Below are 21111 nucleotides of genomic sequence, written 5' to 3'. Positions count from 1 at the left end.
TGTAAGTGTAAATCACTTACAAGTTTCAGCAATAAGAAATTCTCAGCTTGAGAAAGTTTCTGATGGGACAGTCACTGCTAACTGGAGGGAATGGCAAGTACATCTTACTGATATTAAAGAAGGTACGTGAACTTTCAGTGTCTTGAAGACTCCATTATCAGGGCCAACCATAACACTGGCATTATCTGTTCCATTGGTTTCAAGATATTCAATCTGTATATCTATGTATATCTCTGATGCCTGTACCCTCTATGAACTTCCTCAAGGGGTTGGCCATGGCAAAAGTCTCGATAACAGGTGAACTCCAGTGCCACTTCATAGCATCTAGCACCTCACCCTCAACAGGCCACTGGCAGAGGGCAACTCTAGCACAGTGTCTCTAGAGGGTCCTACCTAATGTTCCTACTGACACAATAGGTAGAAATATCTACTTATTGTGTTTACTCAATATTCCTATTGTGTTTACCCCATATTCCTGCCTAATGTTTCTTCCTACTACTTCAACCTTATGTTTCTGCCTGATGCTCCTGTCTAATGTTCCTGCCTACTACATCAAACTATTGCTCCTACCATTTTGCCATATGGCAGGGCTTGTGCTTATCACAGGAAAATGTAGCGTTATGAAGAATGAGTTGTGGGAGTTAAAGTGTTTTCAAGTGCTTTGTGTGACAATGCCAGCAGCAGTAAGAAAAGCATACTTCATGCCCCCCAGTTATACCCTCAACTGATATTAGCCATTCTTGCATTCAAATTGCTCATCACTAATACTTGATCCCTTTCACCACAGCTGCTAACACAATCACTAAGCTTCTCCCAAAGCACTTGCCTCTCTTTTTAAGTCCTCTCATCTCCAGGTGCTTAATCACTAATAATCATCCACTGCTCACAGTCAACTTTTTTTTTTAAACATCAGTCTGGGGCTCACTTCCATACACTCTCACACATTCCCAAAACTCTTATTTCTCTAGCAGTGTTACCTATTCCTTTGGTCTCGCCCTCACACAAACTCCTGACTTTACCTAAAGACATATCCAAACCATTCTTCCACTTAAGCATTGTTTTACCAAGAGTTAGAACACCTAGGTTCCTCTCCTTAAACATACTACCCATCTCGCCCTTCTTTGCATCTCTGTTACATCCACACGCTAAGACAACCCAGCCTGAGTCTTAGAAGAGGATGAGCACTCCTTGCTCAGCTCTTTCTGTTCCAACTTTAAGAAATTAAATATATATGGAAGGGAGAGTTTCCAGCCCCCATTCTCCCACCCCTTTAGTTGCCTTCTACAACGCATAGAATACATGGGATGTATTCTTTCTTTCCTACATATTTTTCTTTTCTTTTAAACTATTCGCCATTTCCCGCGTTAGCGAGGTAGCGTTAAGAACAGAGGACTGGGCCTTTTTTGAATATCCTCACCTGGCCCCCTCTGTTCCTTCTTTTGGAAAATGAAAAAAAATGAGAGGGGAGGATTTCCAGCCCCCCTACATATATCTTGAATAAATCTGCTTTTAATAAAAAATGCACATACTTATCCACTGTTTCCATAGGTCCCAAATCTTGGTTAGTTCTTACGAAATAGCTTTTCATTATTTCTACACATTATAAATGAGAAGTAATTCATGAGGAAATAATTAGCTCCAAAGAAAGTAAATTTTAAAATATTTATTATGATATATGCATATGACAAATTGACATGGCAAAATGTATGCAGATAAATTTATTATATACATTTTTTGAAGTGTTAATTACATATATAATTTGTTATAGAGATAGGAAATATGTTAAAGGCTTGAGACTGGCAGAAAAATGATTAGATATTGCCAGTTACCAAAGACTGTTAATTTTAATATAAATATTCTTTACCTTACAATGCTATACATGGCATACCTACCAAAGTTGAGCATAAGTAATAGAGATGTGTTAAATGTAACACATAAAAGTACAATCTAAATGGAAACTTGAATTTGCTGAAGACTAGTGTGATTTTACTTAATTTTGGTCTAATAATTTCATTCTGATTTTAGAATTATATCCCACCGGTTAAGAATTCCATTTATAGATTAAGATCTTACAAGAAATGCTGCTACAGGACTGTGGTACAACTGGACCAACATCGCACTGTGCTGCTTCCCAAAAGAAAAATGTAAATACTGTCCCTATAAACATCTCAAACAATGAAGCTAATACCCTGTGATTCTGAGGTCATGTAATGGTGGCTTATGTTGATAATACTGTTTCATAAATTTTCTGAAATAACTCGCACTTTCCTTAATTACAATACTTCATCTAGACCAAAAAATTATCCTCATCTGTGAAACTATGTGGGACGCCATAGACATTCTCGTTATTTACCAAAACAACAAAGAAAGAACTGAACACTGCAAAAGCAGCCTTAATCCAGGAAATCATTTTTGTTTTGATTTACTGAAGTGGATATTCCACATTCAGCTGTGGTAAGAGTTATACTTGTCCACATTTCTACCAAGATTATAATGTGACTAGCTTGCCTAACAACATTGGTAAATTCACTGCCATGAAAGATCTACTCCTCGGTATTCTTACGAGCTGAGCTGAGCAGTCATTGTAGGTGTAGATAAATTCATCATATTACAGTGCCACAAAAAAGAGAAAAATTTTGTCTTCCCAATATTATTTAATCAACTGCATTCCCCATACCTTCTTTATATTGTTGCCAAATTACTGTTATTCTATTTCAAAAAAGATGAGAAAGGTCTGGCTAAACACTGCTCAAAGTCAAGTAAGAAAAGTCAGTGATTACATGCTGTACCTGGTCTAACACTGCTCAAAGTACAAAAAGTAAAGGATAATATGCTGCATCAAGCCTACTCCATATGGGACTTATATTTAATTCTATGTTACTTTAAGGATATCATGCTTTGCCCTGATGACTGCAATCAGTATATTTCTTAAGCAGTCACATCTAGGTGAAGTTACTTCAAGGATATTTAGATTCAAAACTGAGATTCAAGTTGTAAAGTATGATAAATACCATAATGTTTAGTTTGATCTTCTTGTCCTTCAATTGAAATATGAAGTAGTTACAAAACTGGCTTCTTAATAACAAGGTGTGCTTGAACCAATACTATTCTTGTTGTACCGGCAGATTCTTGTCTGGTTAATGTAAATGAAGATATCATATAAAAACCGACAAGGACTCCTTGATTCCTTAGGGAAAAAGACCACTTACAAGGTAAATGATCTTTATCTGGCTCCATTACTGACAACATGATTTTATGAAAAACAGAGAATTGAGGTTCTGATTTTTTTTTTACTGACGATCACAGCAAAGCTTTTCCTATGCCCCAATTATCATACTTTATACCAGACACTTGCTCGATGACAAATTCATGTTATGGGAAAGAAAATAATTAATACACCTCAATATCCAGGTTCAATTTATCCATAATAACCTATGTGACTCTACTGTATCATGATTCCATAATCAAAGCGCTACTGTATCCTGTATGATTCAGAATAAACTTTTTTGTTGCTATTTTCATAATACTTAGTATTTTCACAGTTCGCACAGCATAGTGTACGGGTTTTGTTACAGATTTATTCAAACACAATTCCTCTAATATCTATTAATTTCCTTGACTGATTATCAAAAAATCTAACATTATGCTATTTCATCATTCTGTAGGTTGAAAACTACTTAGGTGGTCAACTTTCTCTCAAGACTGATATGATAGTGATCTGCCCTATACAAACAGCCAATATAGCTCGTCACTCGGTATGGTACCCATTAACTTTCTAAATGGTGAAATTTTCTTTAACTTTATTACTGGAAATTTCCTAACCCTATATTCAATAGAATGATTTTTACCCTTATGCATGGAGTTTATAAAACCTTTAAAAGAAGGCTATCTCACTGGTGCTTTTTCATTTCAGAGTGTATGTACCGGTACTGATCATGCTTTAATTTTACAATACTCGTGCTAATTTACAAGCTACCCATGCATGATGTGGAACTTTAGCCAAATCTTTGTGACTAAGTATGTGACTTGGCAGAGGATTAAGCCTAGTTCTCCAATCCTAGAGACATACACAATGCACTTCATTCCAAATCAAGGTGTTAAGGTATGATTCCTATTATCTGCACCAAAAGTTCTTGCTATACTTATGCTGTTACCTTGCATAAAGTGGGATCGCCCATACTAAAGCTCCCCTGCATGCTATATTTTTTACACATTTCTGTAGTCTTTACTCATGAAAACTGCTCTTGTAATTCTTCCATCTGTATTTCACCAGCTTCAGGTTTCCTTTAAAAGTATTCAAAATCAGCTCATTTCTTGTTTTTCTTCCTTTCTTCAATATTCACTTCACATGTACATGCTATCACATTATTTGTATCTCATCTTCTCAATGGTTCCCTTCACAGTAATGTAATTCCCCCTAACCTCCACACTGCTTTCTATTCACTCTCCACACTTATTCACTTCTCCAATACACTGTATGTCTTATACTAAAGTGAATTTCTGCTAGTATAGACTGATATGTCACCACATAAAATGGCAAGGGATGCACATCTCATCAAATTAATTGCACCTTAATTCTCATTATTTTTTCTTTAAATAATTTCCCTAAACCTCAATCAATATTCAAGCTTATCATTACTGAGATCTCAGCCTCTTTTCATCTATATTTCACACCAACTTCACTTCTTATGTTGTTAATGGTATAAAATAACCAGTCTTCTATACTTACTCACCCACCTTGTTACCTTTACAAAAACTGGTAACCTTGGGTGTAAAGAATCACAGTCTCTCCTGTCAATGACAGCTTATTCTTAGGTGTACCTTTGCTGGCACAGGTTGGGTGTGTGCTCGTGGTAACATTACTGTCGCAGGGTAGCCCATGTGTAACTATAATGTCGTAAGCTCTTCATTGGATATGTGTGTTGTGTAAAATGTGATGAACTGCTTCAATCAAATAAATCAAATTCATGCACTGGTAACCATTGCTGGTTCTGCTACTGTGTAATCTACAATTAGCAACTTCAGTTCTAAGTAACAAACCTTTCTACAAAGTTCACATCTTATTCATCCTTTTGCTATTCTGTATTAACTCTTTTAATGTCACATCATTGTAAAACAATCATTTCATCAGAGAGCTCCCTTAGCTTGTTAAATATTCATCTTTAAACCAGGCTCTCTATTTGCTTACTTTTAACATATACTTACTGTATTCTCTTAACGTCACGTATTTGAAAATATGTCCCAAATCATGAGCAACTTCAGAAATATACTTCTGATTTCATTCTACTGCAGGCCAATATGTATAGCTAGTCTGTGTGAGTATTATGTTCACAAATATGAATATACACTACAAAGACAAGTTCTCATACTTTACAAGCCCCACTTTCCTGATGAACCTCCATAATTAGGATGGAGGGAGGAAGCAGGAACTTGCAATACATAAACTACTGGAAAGTTTAAGCCTCTAACAAATGTGTCTACAGAAATGTGCTAAAACTAAGGTGCTTAGCTAAGAATGTACTTGCAACATCTCTGAATTTAAGATGTAGCTTACTGATGTATGTTTCACAATATGCATGGGCAGAAATAGTCTATAGGCATCTAGCATTCAACTAAAGGAACCTATTTCACACATATAATCAATAACTTCTGAAATTGACTATGTGACAGTACAATAGACATTTAAAAACTAACCTCTTGTGAACTTAAAATCATACTAATAATATTCATAGAACTATTAAAATGTTCTTATTTTATCAAATGTTTTTATATTAACCATGAAGAAATATGAATTCCGAAATGTATTAAAAAATTTTTTTGGAGCAGCATCCATGTGTTAGACCAGGAATCTAAAATTTCAAATTAACTACATCACCAAGTGCTTGAATTCACTAACTGAAAGGTTCAACAGTATATTTTGCCAGACATTTTAAAATAAATACCTGTTACTTCAGAAATACATCAATAGAAATTACACATTGGGTATGACTTTGAGATGATGTAAAATATGTGCTTCTATCTCAAATAGCCCTAAATACTTGGCAGTGGTACTAATAAAAAGATCAATGCCAAAATAGTTTGCTTCATAATTCTTTTCAAATTGCAAACTAATGTTGTAAATGCACTTTACTTTGTAAAATAAGTGTGAAGCAGACATTCAGACATGGAAAGAGTACAAAGACCCCATTTATTATCTCTAAAAATACTGTACACCTGTAATTGTAAGCATTTTATCTTATCTGAGAACTACACTACAATTAAGCCACTAATGAGCCTTATGCTATGTTTCTATAAGCCTAATTTTTCTATCCACATCAATGAGAAAATTACCCAAATTCAACACATAGTTAAGACTCATCATAACTAATCTTGCAGTATATCAGATGTGAGGTAGGGACTAAAGATATGGCTCTGTCCAGTATTTGTATCCTCCAGTGGAGCTTGGCATTTCCTCTAAAGTTGAGAGTGTTGTGAAGGCTGCACGTAACTTATTACGGTGTTTGATGTCTCTAGGCTTTAACACTGACCTGGGGAATATAACCATATTAAAAGAGAATTATTATTTATTTTATTTTATTATACTTTGTCGCTGTCTCCCTGTGTTAGCAAGGTAGCGCCAGGAAACAAACAAAAGAATAACCTAACCCACCCACATACACATGTATATACATACACGTCCACACATGCACATATACATACCTATCCATCTCAATGTATACATATATATATACACACTCAGACATATACATATATACACATGTACATGTCTGCCCTTATTCATTCCCGTCGCCACCCCGCCACACATGAAATGACAGCCCCCTCCCCTGCATGTGCACGAGGTAGCACTAGGAAAAGACAACAAAGGCCACATTCGTTCACACTCAGTCTCTAGCTGTCATGTATAATGCACCGAAACAACAGCTCCCTTTCCCCATCCAGGCCCCACAAAACTTTCCATGATTTACCCCAGACGCTTCACATGCCCTGGTTCAATTCATTGACAGCACGTTGACCCTGGTATACCACATCGTTCCAATTCACTCTATTCCTCGCATGCCTTCCTCCTGCATGTTCAGGCCCCGATCGCTCAAAATCTTTTTCACTCCATCTTTCCACCTCCAATTTGGTCTCCCACTTCTCCTCGTTCCCTCAACCTCTGACACCACTTGGTCAATCTTTCCTCACTCATTCTCTCCATGTGACCAAACCATTTCAAAACACCCTCTTCTGCTCTTTCAACCACACTCTTTTTATTACCACACATCTCTCTTACCCTATTATTACTTACTCGATCAAACCACCTCACACCACATATTGTCCTCAAACATCTCATTTCCAGCACATCCACCCCTCCTGCACACAACTCTATCCATAGCCCACGCCTTGCAACCATACAACATTGTTGGAACCACTATTCCTTCAAACATACCGTTTTTGCTTTCCGAGACAATGTTCTTGACTTCCACATATTCTTCAAGGCTCCCAGAATTTTCACCCCCTCCCCCACCCTATGATTCACTTACATACATATACTTATGTATATCTCTCTTTTTAAACCAGGTATTCCCAATCACCAGTCCTTTTTCAGCACATAAATCTACAAGCTCTTTACCATTTCCATTTACAACACTGAACACCCCATGTACACCAATTATTCCCTTAACTGCCACATAACCCAACTTCGCATTCAAATCACCCATCACTATAATCCGGTGCATCAAAACTACTAACACACTCACTCAGCTGCTCCCAAAACACTTGCCTCTCATGATCTTTCTTCTCATGCCCAGGTGCATATGCACCAATAATCACCCATCTCTCTCCATCCACTTTCAGTTTTACCCATATCAATCTAGAGTTTACTCTCTTACACTCTTTCACATACTCCCACCACTCCTGTTTCAGTAGTAGTGCTACTCCTTCCCTTGCTCTTGTCCTCTCACTAACCCCTGACTTTACTCCCAAGACATTCCCAAACCACTCTTCCCCTTTACCATTGAGCTTCGTTTCACTCAGAGCCAAAACATCCAGGTTCCTTTCCTCAAACATACTACCTATCTCTCCTTTTTTCTCATCTTGGTTACATCCACACACATTTAGACACCCCAATCTGAGCCTTCGAGGAGGATGAGCACTCCCCGTGTGACTCCTTCTGTTTCCCCTTTTAGAAAGTTAAAAGAGAATTATTCATTAATAAAGATTCTGGCTGTAGCTGATGAATCTCATACATCAGCCCTTTTGTTGCAGCAGACAAAGTCAGCTTAACTTTTAGTACTGCTAACTGCATAAATAGATTATTTTTCCATAGCCAAAAAAACATTTCCCTTCACTGCTACAATCAATTGCTTAACCCAGGTCTTAAAATGTCCACCTGACATCATTGTGAGGTGCTACCTGAAAGCTAATTCAAGAAACATAAATGTAAACATTATGTAACATGTAAGCAAGGGTAACTCATGTACAGATAAATCTTGTAAGTATTTTGCTGAAAATTTCTTAATTCTTTTTTAGCATTTCCTTAAACTGCAAAAGTAAATTTAAAAACTATAACTGTCTTGCTTTTTCTCACAGAATATGAAGCCAGATGATGCAAAACATTTTTACTGAATGTGGGATTTTCACACATATTTGCCATTTCCTGCGTTAGCGAATTAGCATCAAGAATAAACAACCGAGATTTTGAGGGAAAAATCCTCATTTAGCCCCCTTCCCTGTTCCTTCTTTTGGAAAAGTAAAAACTGGAGAAAAGGACTTCCAGCCCCCAAATCCCACCCCTTTTAGTCACCTTCTACGACATGCAGGGAACACACGGGAAGTATTCCTCAAAAAAAACACTGTCCATCCCCCAATACATTTTCAAAGATGATACACGGCTAAGGTTTATTGTGGGTACAAGCATATGACACTCTCAGTGTGAAATCATTGCACCTCTGGTCACTGAAACTAGTGTATCTATTGGTGTGAGCACCAGCAACCCTCCTCAGTTGCCTTAAGCTATCTTAAAGGAGGGAAAAACTTTCTTTACTCTTCCTGGCTGCCCCTTTATTTTGGGAATTTCACTTCTCAGTGCTGTATTTCTTCCACTTGTGTTTCATGATTGGTTGGCTCTTGCCTTTCTAAGGAGGATAAAGCCTGAATTCTCGCCTGGAAGCAAGAAAATCTGGGTACATGTGAGATTTCTAGGTAAAATGAGCACTCAGAATGCACGATCAGGTGGCTGTATCCTGTTACAATGCTTCAGTGCCTTGCTTCATATAGAAGTTCAAGACCCTATGGACCCAAAACATAGACCTACTAGAGTAATTTAGAAACCTTGTCAATTACATGAATGAGTGAGTTAGGAGAAGTGGGAGACTGAATTAGAGGTGAAAGGATGGAGTGAAAAAAGTTCTCCCGAGTGCGTGAGGCCTGAAAATGCAGGAGAGTTTAAGGCATGCATGGGACAAAGTGAATTGGATCAATGTAGAACTGTCACCTGTTACCTTGGTACAACTGTACATCACTGGACATATGAGTGTACTTCATCAAGAAAACATTACAGATTCTATCTAAATGAATTCCATTCATGTCTTTTTTCAGCTGTCAACCACAAATGAGAACCATGAATATCGATAATGTATACAATAACCTTACCGATGGTTGGAGAACATGCGTGTTGGAGTTAAAATGGACTTCTGACTTAGTCCAGTTGCCTCTAAAAACTTCTCATACTGTCCAGTGGCCATCATTGAGGCAGTGACACCTCCAGTATTTCCACAGGAGCTGGGTTTACCTTCTTCACTTATCTTGTTATCCAGCTGAAAAAAAGAAGAAGGATTTTCCCATTAAGGAGTATTGATCCTCAAACATCTGAAATAAGAAAAGTCATGCTGTAAACATATGCTTGAAACTCTCATTAAAGAAAAATCAAATGAGAAGTTCACAAGCCCATTGTATACTGCAACTGCAAATAAGTAGTATTTAACTTTTAATTTAGGTAATCAAATCCCCACCATTTTTCAAAGAGCTCATCAGTGTGACAGTCCTTCTTGAGGTCCTCTCTGCCCAGGAAACATGTAACATATATCCAGGCTTGGTAAACCAAAAGACAGAAAGAGTGGCAAATGTGTTTTTGGCTCTATGTTTAAATTCATGAAAGATCTTCAAACTAGTACTTATTTTCTGAGCTTGGCCAAGAGTAAAGTTATAAGAAAAACATGCTCATTCTTAAAATGGCTAATTAATCTTTCTGTATGGTACTGATCTGGTCAATACCTTTACAAATGGTAAAATGGACATGAATGATATTTCTGCATAGCCAGCTAGCACACTGCAAGATTATTTAGAAGGGTTACAATTAATCTGTCATTTGTAAACAGCCTACGAAACCAATGTAAAAGACATCACCTGGACAAAAGTTCATGCTAATCATATGGTTTCATTTAATAAAAGCAGAAAGGAGTGTTTTTCATGGAGCAGAGAGGATGAGGAAAGGGTTATCACCGACTTTGAAGATGACAGAGAAAAATTATTTTGCACATAGGTTGGCGACTGACATTAAATGGTGAGTGGTTATTGTGGTAACACTATAATATGGCTTTCTAGAAATATTGAAATAAATTGAAATATTGAAAAATATTGAAATACTGATAAATATTGAAAAAAATAAACATTTCAAATGAATTTGGCTAATTACAGCAGAAATACCAACCACTTTATAAAAACCACCGTACAAACTGGTAAAAAAAAGCACAAAGCATCAAAACATCCTGATAACCTTTATATAGTATACTATACACAGGATGATGAAAATTATTTATGAAATTAATACTCAACAATAACTGGTACCTTTGTTTCTGCTCCATCTCCACACCTTCTCTGTTCTGAGACTGGCAAGTTTTCTTTGCCCCTTCCACCCTCATCCTCCTCTCGATCTTCCTCTAATTCCAAAGAGTCGAGTGTAAATTCCTCAAAGTTCTCAGTCATGTGATCTCCATCCGTTTCCATGATGAGATTGATGTTGTGCCGTGATCGAGGTACATTCATTGCTGCTCTTAAGCTCTCTGACAACTAAAATGATATATAATGACATCTCATATTGTGTTGTGTTATTTCATTGTGTTAGTTTATTTCAATGTGTATGTGTTTTGTTTGGGTTGTATTTGCTGGGGATACGGTGATCTGTGAGCAGAGGCTACTGATGTGTGAGACAGGGATAAGCTTTTTATTTCTACTTGGGGGATGGTAGTCATTTATGGAGTAGTATGCGCAAGATCTAGCTAGTGCTGTTGCAAAGAGCTGAGTTCTAGCATGTTGAGATGAGACTGTATTGGGAGGATCTTTGTTTCATTGTGAAGGTGACGAGTGTTTATGGTTGCTAGGCAGCCATTTTGAGTAGTTTGCTGCTCTGTTGTATTGGTTTTTGAGAGGGGTGGAAGACCAGACAGGTGAGGCATAGTTTAAATGAAGTAGATGATTTGTTTGCATAGGATGTGGAGGAATCTAGTCCAAATCTAATGCCAGATAGTGTTCTGAGGGTATTTAGTTAGTGTGTTGCTTTTGTGTTGATGTTATTGGTGTAGGGGAGTGAATGTTGTGTTTTATGAGGTATCTGGTATTGGTGTAGGGGAGTGAATGCTGTGTTTTATGAGGTATCTGGAACAGTATTTCGTTCAGTGGGAGAGTGTCCCTTCAAGATGGCTGGAGGGTATGAGCTGGATTTGTGCCTTTTTGGTGTTGAAAGAGTGATTAAAGACTTGTCAAGATGAAGACATTCTCCTCTTGGTGAGCTGTTGTTCTAATTATGTTATGTAGTGCTATATGTTCGATGATGCTACTGCTGTATTAAGGAGTAGTGATGTCATCTGCATACGGAAGGACCTTCATGTTGAGGTTTATCTGAGGTAATGGGAGGTTGTGTACTGCAGAGAGAGAAATGTTCCTTGGGGAACTATAGTGTAGAGTTTAAGTGTTTCAGAAGTGAAGCCACTGTGAGTGACTCTGGCATGACAGATAGCTATGAAGTTGGACAACCACTTCTTGTCAATGTTGTGGAGGGTGGTGTCAAATTCTTTTTGTGTGAGGACGTCAGGGAACTAATATCAAATGCTTAGTTGATGCCTTTTGCCACAAATACTGTGCAGGCATTGTAGTTGGTTGAATCCATTCAGGATATGCTGTGTGAAACCAGTATGTAGTGTGGTGGTATAGTGTTTCGCTCTGAAGCCAAGCTGTGTGGGTAAGTGGGATGTTATGCTTGATTCTGCTGTGGATTATTTTGTGGAGTTCAGATACTCAGGACAGATGTGATATAGTAAATGTACATATCATGGGTTTAAAGTATATGTGCATATTGTAGTAATTATAACAATGAAAGCAAAACAATAGTCATTTCATTAATACATAAAGTAAAGGTACAGGTGGCAATGCTGATAATCATATATTTATACTACTGGTGATATAACAACAAATCTACTGACTTTGCATAGCTAAATTTACTCATGTTTACATTTTTCTTAAAAAAAAAAAGGGGGGGGGGGTCATGCAGGCGTGAAAAGAAAACTCCATTGAGAGGTTAAAGCAGGGACTGAAATTTGCAAGTACAGTGATAAGTCTGAATTTTCAACATACCAGATTATCATCAGTAGCAGATGTGTCTAAAGTATCAAGGTTAGTTTCTAACACCTTTATTTCCCCACTGCAAACACTGCTCTTTGATGCTCGTTCTGACTCTTCATTTTCTTCAAGCTCATCTGTAGAATCTTCTCTTTCCTCTTCATCTAACTCCTTGACTGACAAGCCAGAAGCAAATTCCACATTAGAGTAGATGTGCTGATCTTCAGGGATGTCAACCTAAAATATAAAACAATTCACTTTGGTGTTACATAAGAATCACTGTACATACTTTGGTGCACTTCACAGCAATGTGAATCATTACCAATCAGTTTTAAAAACTTTATGATTTCTTCAATCATGAAAACTCTTTTCATCAGATCCATCACAATATGACAACACAGATGTCTGTTGTGAAAAAGAATTCTGAATCATTAACAAAAACTTTACGTAGTTTTTCAAAGGCAAGGAACAATGTTTTGTTTCTGAAACATATGACTTACCCAACTGTCAGCATCAGCATTTTCTTTCACCGCTCTCAAAATGACATAGTTATCTTCTTCTTCTTCCTCCTCTTTCCCAACCTCATGCTTCACATATTTAGAAGGACCATCACTACTTCCCCGAGTCAACACACGAATATTTTCATATTCATGATCACTGATGGCATCACTGTTATACCCACTTGTTACCTGAAAATTTTAACTATGAAGATTTCTTGACCAATGCAGTATACAAAAATGTGATGTTACAATATATTACATAGGTGTTTAACAGGTGTCTCCGTGTTATGCCATGCAAGTATTGTCACTTCAAGAAAGTCAAATTTGATGGAAGGATTAACAATTACAACTTTGTCGTGGTCTTTCTGAGCCTAAAGCAGCTCACCCTCCTGTGTGGTCTCCACAGCCTCGAAACTACAGAAGCCCCATGAAAAGGGTCCCAGTAGTGCATTACTAATGAAGTGTATAACAAACAGAAATACAGTATTTACTATTGCAATTATATTTTATGATTATGTAATGTAAACAAACACTAAACTACACTACTGACACTGCAATGACTTTATGAAAACAATTTTGCTAAACTATTTTCATTTATATAATTTAAGCAAAGTGTGCACCAAGTTGCTGCCAATTTTCTGCCTCTGTGAAAGAACAGACACAATATTTCTACATGGAGGAAGGGAAAGGGAAGCATTGTAGGTGCTTGGCAGTGGATAGGGTCGCTAATGGAACCATGGGAGCTGAAGTGGGCCATAGGGTGGAAAGGGAGCAAAGGCCTTGAGTACATTGAAATATGTACGAAAAAAGAGGTCATCCACTGTCTTTAAGAGCAAAGATGGTATGTATGAAGGTATAGTAGTCCCATCATTGTTGTAGGGATGTGACCTGTGGGCCTAAGAAAATATGAAAATATGAATGGGTTGGAAATGAAATGACGAAGGACAACATGTGGTGTAAAGAGGATTGATCAAACAATGATAGGGTAAGAAAGAGGTGTGAGAGTAAAAGTTTGCATGGCACAGCTGAAGAGGGTGTGCTGAAATGTTCTGAACATTTTGAGAGGATGAGTTAGGAAAGGTTGACGAATAGGATAACATGTAAGAAGAGGAGGGAACAAGGAAAAGGGAGAAACGAAGGAGGGAGTGGAATTATGGAGTGAAAGATGCTTTGAAGGCTCAGAGCCTGAACATACAGGAGTGTGTGAGGCATGCAGGGGATATACTGAATTGGAGTGCTGTGGGTTGCACAGGGCAACATTGTGCCAATAGGCTAAACCAGGGCATATGAAGCAGTTGGGAGAAATCACAGAGAGGTCTTTGGGGCTTGATTGTGGATAGGGTCCCCTGGTTTCAGTGAATTATACAAGACAGATAATGTGAGCAAATGAGGCCACTTTGCCTTTCCCTGGCACTACCTCAACAATGTGGGAAATGGCAAATATGTATGCAAGAGGGAAAAACTTCTACATGTGTCCAATATCAACATGTATGAAACAGGCCAATCTTAACACTAAAACTCACTTCATATTCGTCCATAATGTATGACTTTGAGCTTCGATCATCTTGTCCTTGTCTTGCCAACTCGGGAGAGGTGTTACTTGAGACATGATTAGCATGACGAGCCAGATTTTGGGAATTGAGGCCTTCTTCAAACTTCCTTGCTAAGCGTATGACCCTTGGAGTAACTGGTTTAAGTGTGGCTTCAGGGGATGAGGGTTCACTACTACCAGAGCTGCCTGTTGTAGTCGCATCAGATTCTTCCTCTAACAGGCGGCTGATAGTAGACACAATGGTGCACTGCTTACCACCATAACTTCTGACTAAATGTTGACTTTTCTGGTTGTTCAGCTGCCCTCTCATCACACGACTGGCAACCCGGGGCTTTTCAGCAATGGGTGGTTTATGAAATACGCGGTCTGTTGTAGCTCTGACAGAGGCTACATTTGGATTAACCGTTTCTGTAGGTTGGCTACTACTGCTACGGACACTCATATGATGCAACGATTGTTGAGGTTTCAAAAAGCATGTGTTGTTATTACAGTTTATCAGCTCTGAGACACTAGTAGCGACACGGATCATACCAGAGGAAGACTTATGAGTGGGAGGGGATCTTGCAAGAGACTGGCTGTGCCCTTTATTGTTTATTAATATACTGTCTTCCGAAGAGTCCACTCGGCTGACCTTCAATTTTGGTTCCACTTGTTCCATTTCTCTAGTTTCCATACAAACCTCACTAAACTTTTTCAATTTATTTATCAACCGTCTATTATCCCTTCTGAGGCGATCAATCTCCTGTCTTTGGGCTGATATGACATGATCCCTTTGTGCTAGCTGCCCAACAATCCCCTTTTGTTCTCTTCGAAGATGTGCCTCTAGTAACAGCAACTGACTTACCACAGCTTGTAATTGGGCATCCTTTTGCTCTTTTAATTTTGAAATTATCCTTTTACTGTCCCGGACCTACAAATAAGAAAAATACACGTAAAAAAATGCACAGCTGCGAAAAAAGGATAATCAATAACTAAAGATTTTGAGAATGTTAAGTGCAACAGTTTTATCGTATTCATATGAACATATACTGCTAAATAAGGCTGTACCTCTATACATAAATCATTAAAGTTTCTTTGCAATTACAGAAATATTATGGTCATGGAAATAAATTGCAGCAACGGTGTACAAAAATGCTCACACACATACCGCCTCTCAGTTTCAGTATCATAAAATAATACCACATCCTACATGATATCCAATGACACCAGCCATGGATGTCTCCCTTTTCTCATCCCCTCGCCCCCCCCCCTTTTTTTTCTTTTTTTAAGTTGGCTAGGACAGCAAGGGCAACTGAATGCCCTAATCTTGGCCGACTCATATATGCATGTAGTATATATATATATATATATATATATATATATATATATATATATATATATATATATATATATATATATATCGCATAATGCCCTCCAGCAGCTTATAATTAGAACTTCTACATTTGTGTAGGTACGCTAACTTCTAGGCTATGGAGCAGATACCTAGCTCCAACCCATGGTAGCGGATAGCATCTTTGCTACACTGGAGGGCATTATGTGTTCCATGAAATTGCGAGCTCTTTGCACTATTTTAGCATGTATGTATATATATATATATATATATATATATATATATATATATATATATATATATATATATATATATAGAGAGAGAGAGAGAGAGAGAGAGAGAGAGAGAATGTAACATAATATGATACGGTAGTAGTAACTACCGCGTACCATTGTATCTACAAAATGGGCTTACGATACGTTCAGAACACCATCAAGCTGCTGGGCTTCCTTTAGTAAGCCTGTGCGTATGTGTGCAACGACTGCGGGTGAGCGTACCTTGTTTTGGTACACAGCCAGCAAGTGGACCATTCTGCTGTAGGTCATCTGCTCCACGCGAGAGTGTTGATGCTGCTGCTGCTGCTCCTGATGTTGTTGCCCCTCTTCCTCATGGCTACTGTGGTCACCCAATGTATCAGTCTCCTCCATCGTTGTTTCTGTAACTGGTGATGCTGCAGTGGCTATTGCTGTAGCCTGCTTCCGGTCCTGTTCTGGCTCTTCCACTGTCATCATCGTCATCTAGAAAAGTGTTCAAGATACACTTAAAAATTATGGCACAGTGACATTGTTTAAAGATAATAATTGCTTGCAATAATCTGGTAACGATATGGACCCTGCCATCAACAAAGATGCAAAATCAAAACTCAAAACTTGTTCTGCTACATTTCTCTGATAAGATCTTAATATTACATTCCAACTTTTACACTTTCAAAGTATAATACACTCGTGCGACTCATCAAAATACATCACACTGAAAGTGGACTATAAGTATAATTTTTTTTTTTTCTGTACATCGAAGGACTAAAAACAAAAATGAGAGTGGACTATCAGAATGCCGAGCTAAGGCTAGCCTCGCCCAGTAATTTACAACGGGTCTGGATGGTTTATTTTACAGCACGGGCCACCCAACCCCTATTTGGCCAACGGACCATCGCCCTGATCTACATTAGTTGTCGTAGAGAGAATGCAAGTCGGATAAGTTTTTAGCTATAATGCAAAAGAAACTTTCCCGTCGACAATGTTCTGCCCCCCTACTCCCTTCACTGAGGAACAGCACTGTCCCAAGCTCTTTGCCACGCGTTAAGCTGTGACGGGAACAGCATACATGACCTTAATGAAGTCTCTCCGGTCATCTCAACTATTAGGTGGTGAAACTACAGATAACAGATGAATACCAGAAAATCTGTTCGTTGTTTTGTCTTTCAAAATGAATGGTAAGAATTTGGATTATAAGGTGCCATAAAATGCTAAGTCTACCCATTGCGCACATAAATGGAAGGGAAGAATACCAATTCATGTGGCCTAATGATCGTAAGGTTACCTATCCTGCAAATGTATGAGGCTGCCAGTGCGACGCTGCATATTACATTACATAACCACACGTGTCTGTGAGGCTACGGTAACATACTGCCATATAAGGCGACCTGCAGCACTAACAGTATCACACAAGCATAATAAGTGATATAGAGTTTCTTAGAAGAAAAAAAAAGTCTTGTTTACTGAAGATTTGACATTCTGGTGCACAAATCATATATCATTCAATGTTTTCGCAGAACTTGAGCCTCACACATAATTTACTTAAAGCAAATAAATTCGTAAAAATAACCGTAAGCACAGTAACAATACCCTGTAATTAGAGTCAATAAATACTCCGGAAACGGCTTGCCCTCCAAGATATTTCGAGTTACCCTTAATGGCAAAATCTTGTATTCCACTACGGCATAAAGCCACAAACACAAAGTAGTTTTCTGCATCAGTTCGAAGTCATCCTAATTACAGAACCACCCAATCTCCATGATATAAAAGCCAATGTCAATAAAAACCAACCTTGGCAACTGTAAGCCACCTCAATTCAGAATCTTTATGGCAATGCACTAGCTACCTCAACAACAGACTCTATCCTTCAAATCGATACGAAATGCCGCCGTTACGGACGTCCTTCCAGACAACAGGAAGGAGCTTTTCAAACAGAACCATCCTCCGTAACAACATAAAGCCACCTCAATCCACAATCATCGCCCATGACAACAGAAAGGCAGCTCATCCTCCATAACGATAAATAGCCATTTCAATTCACCCATTCCTCCATAGCACTATAAAGCTGCCCTCAATACACAAGTATCCTCCATAAAGTAAATCCTTTCTCATCTAACAAGTTCAGGAGATCCTTGTATTATTCACCAGGAACATAACTCTGTTCACTGACGAAGATTCCAAAGTTCTATATTTACATCAATTCCTTCTAGAGGCCAGAACCCATTGCTCGTACATAGTCCTCTAGGGTCGCCATATCGCATTCATGGGGTTAAAAATGGGTCAACCAATATATACTAAGTGGAATCATTAATCCAAAATGCCACATACCAAAAAAATCAATATTCTGAGTTAATGAAATGAAGTAAAAACACGACTCAATTGCATACTCACGGGCTAGTCCAGTGCGAGTATATTTCTCTATTTATAAACACCATCTTTATTTTCCATATTAATGATGTTTCAGACCAACAAATGTTACGGAATACAATGATGACGGTGTTAAAATACATCATTATGCTATTTTCATCATCTTTTTATGCATCTAGCATCGTGGAAAACAATAATCTATGTAACTACAAATCACTTCCATAAAAAAGTGCCACAGCGCTTTATGTAGGATACAATACGGAGAAAAGGTTAGAACCCTGACCTTCACATTCCTCAACAAGTTAACTGGCGTGCCTAACTCAGGCATCCCATGTATGTTGTCAGTCACTCAGCCGTGCTCATACCACTCGCTAGGTGCAGCCACCAACGCTTGCTCATGGCATGCCCCACTTCGACCAAGAAACCATTCTCCAGCTCATTTAATTCGTCAACGACAACCAGCTATTTTGTCTTCAGTCCTGAGTTGGTTTGGCGTAGAGTTGGGCTCTGTCAATTCTGCAGTAATCACATCCAGCTGTGAGTTAAGTCATCAAGCCTCCATTGCTAGCGAAGCAAACCAAGAACATCAGCGATGAACGTGAACTGTGGAGCATTTCAATAGCATCAAATCACTTCATGTGACCGTGCATATCCGAGCAATAAAACAGTACAAGACGAACGTGCGAGGGCAGTAATTGCGGACGGAACGTCACGATCGATGTGGCTCAGACGAATTCTGAAGGGGTGGAAGATGACGGAGTAGAAACTGGAGAGGCAAAAAGTAGCAGGGAAAGAGGATGGTTTCATGAAAAATCGAGAAACTTAGGAAATACCACTTCACAACCGTTTATCTGGGTATGAAATTAAGAACATCAATTTTCTTATAAAACTCCTTTAAAGTTTCTCATGTACTTAATTACCTCTATCATCTCTCATTTACCACTTATCCTACCATCGCTCGTCATATCAAACTCGTAATACCATCTACTTCAACTCTCTCTCTCTCTCTCTCTCTCTCTCTCTCTCTCTCTCTCTCTCTCTCTCTCTCTCTCTCTCTCTCGGATACTAAGCTTCCATGTTGGTTTTACTACCTTTTCATACCCATAAGTTTCGACATGTTGGCCATTCGTCAAGTATTTACGAGAGTTTGTCCGGGCTTGCCAACTACTCGAGAACATTTTACCTGACACTGATCTAAGGCGTGGTTTATCAAATACACTTCCAGGTCACCCAGGTCTGAGGGACCCTGCCTTTGCCGGTCTCATGTAGAATATTTTACGAGGCTCCTCACTTAGTCCATGAGTAATAGTTGCCTATTTCCCGGCCACAGAGAGACCATACTAAGAATTCTGGCATGTTCCCCACCTAGGATTTCACAGATCCACTGACACGAAATCTTTTGCCACAGCCTGGGCGAAGCCGGGAGCATTTCCTCCCCTCGTGCACATCCGTGAGCCGAACCGTTAGCAGTGGTCACGCATTTCGCGGCTGCTCAGATGCTTTTCAACACTTTGGAGTAATTTTTCATTTCCATATTTTTTCTCTTTGATACTTTAATATTTTTACTCTGGTGTAAAAGGCTGACAAACGTGGTTTCTAAAAGAGTTACGACTGTAACGTGCGAGAAATAAGGTGCAGGTGGCAAGGAAGCAAGCGACTGAAGAGTGTAGTTGCAAAGGATGAAGGTGACTGAAGGAGTAGGTAGTTTGAGGGTGTGTAGGTGGCTAAGGATGAAGGTAGCACGAGTGTAGGTAGTTAAGGGTAAAGGTTGCAGGGGTTGGAAGGACGGAGGTGCTTGAGTCTGGATACCACAAGGTGTGGTCGTGGTGTTCCGAATGGTGATCGGAAGTCTGGTATGCACGTGCTCGTCACCGCCTGACACGCACGCATGTTTGGACGCGTGTGTGTGTGTGTGTGTGTTCCCGCCACACTTCCTGGTGCTTGCGATGGTTCCTCCCGCCACCACAAGCACGGCTACAAACATATGCAGATGTTACTTGACACAACTGTTAATTCATCACAAGAAAAACATCTATATACCTACATATATAAATAGTTAACGCATGTTTTACATGAAATAATCATAAATGTAAACTGACGGGCAGCCATCAGTTTTCAAAACGGTAGAGAAAATCATACACAATTTGTCTTTTTAGGATTTTGATCTTCAACACGAGAGCCAAAGGTGACTAGAATGTCATCCAATACCCAATACTACTGGTTCCCCCAAAATGTATACAATCCACCTGACTGAAACCGCTCTCACAGCCGCCAGCACTAGCCTCTAATTTTACGAATTAACCCACATCTTATGACCTCTTCTTAAATCTTAAAATCAACCCCAAACAAAATTGCAACCTCGTGGGTGAAAAAAAAGAAACAAAAGCGTTGCGTCACTTCATAATGAGGGTGTAGAGGCTCCACGTTCTCATGACCCCAGCCCAGCCCAGCCTCCTCCCTTCCCCAGATGCTCGCCCTACACATCCCGGCGACTGCTGCTGGCTTACGAACTTG

The 21111-nt window shown here is 38.8% G+C and overlaps 1 protein-coding gene across 6 annotated transcripts in view; it reads right to left on the bottom strand.

The window, feature by feature from the left end:
- Positions 1 to 1648: 1648 nt before the first annotated feature.
- Positions 1649 to 21111, bottom strand: part of LOC139765963 (uncharacterized) — a 250433-nt gene continuing 230970 nt past the window's right edge. For all 6 annotated transcript variants that reach the window (XM_071693978.1, XM_071693981.1, XM_071693983.1 and 3 more), the window contains 7 exons: positions 16474 to 16713; positions 14618 to 15556; positions 13095 to 13283; positions 12610 to 12831; positions 10828 to 11049; positions 9634 to 9797; positions 1649 to 6527 (listed from right to left, as the gene is read on the bottom strand). In XM_071693978.1, the coding sequence (XP_071550079.1) occupies positions 6398 to 6527; positions 9634 to 9797; positions 10828 to 11049; positions 12610 to 12831; positions 13095 to 13283; positions 14618 to 15556; positions 16474 to 16713 (2106 nt within the window). In that variant the 3' untranslated portion in view covers positions 1649 to 6397. The remainder of the gene's footprint in view (positions 6528 to 9633; positions 9798 to 10827; positions 11050 to 12609; positions 12832 to 13094; positions 13284 to 14617; positions 15557 to 16473; positions 16714 to 21111) is intronic.

This window comes from Panulirus ornatus, chromosome 56, assembly GCF_036320965.1.
Source record: "Panulirus ornatus isolate Po-2019 chromosome 56, ASM3632096v1, whole genome shotgun sequence".
Taxonomy (NCBI): Eukaryota; Metazoa; Arthropoda; class Malacostraca; order Decapoda; family Palinuridae; genus Panulirus; species Panulirus ornatus.
This window is presented reverse-complemented; position numbering and strand designations above follow the sequence as displayed.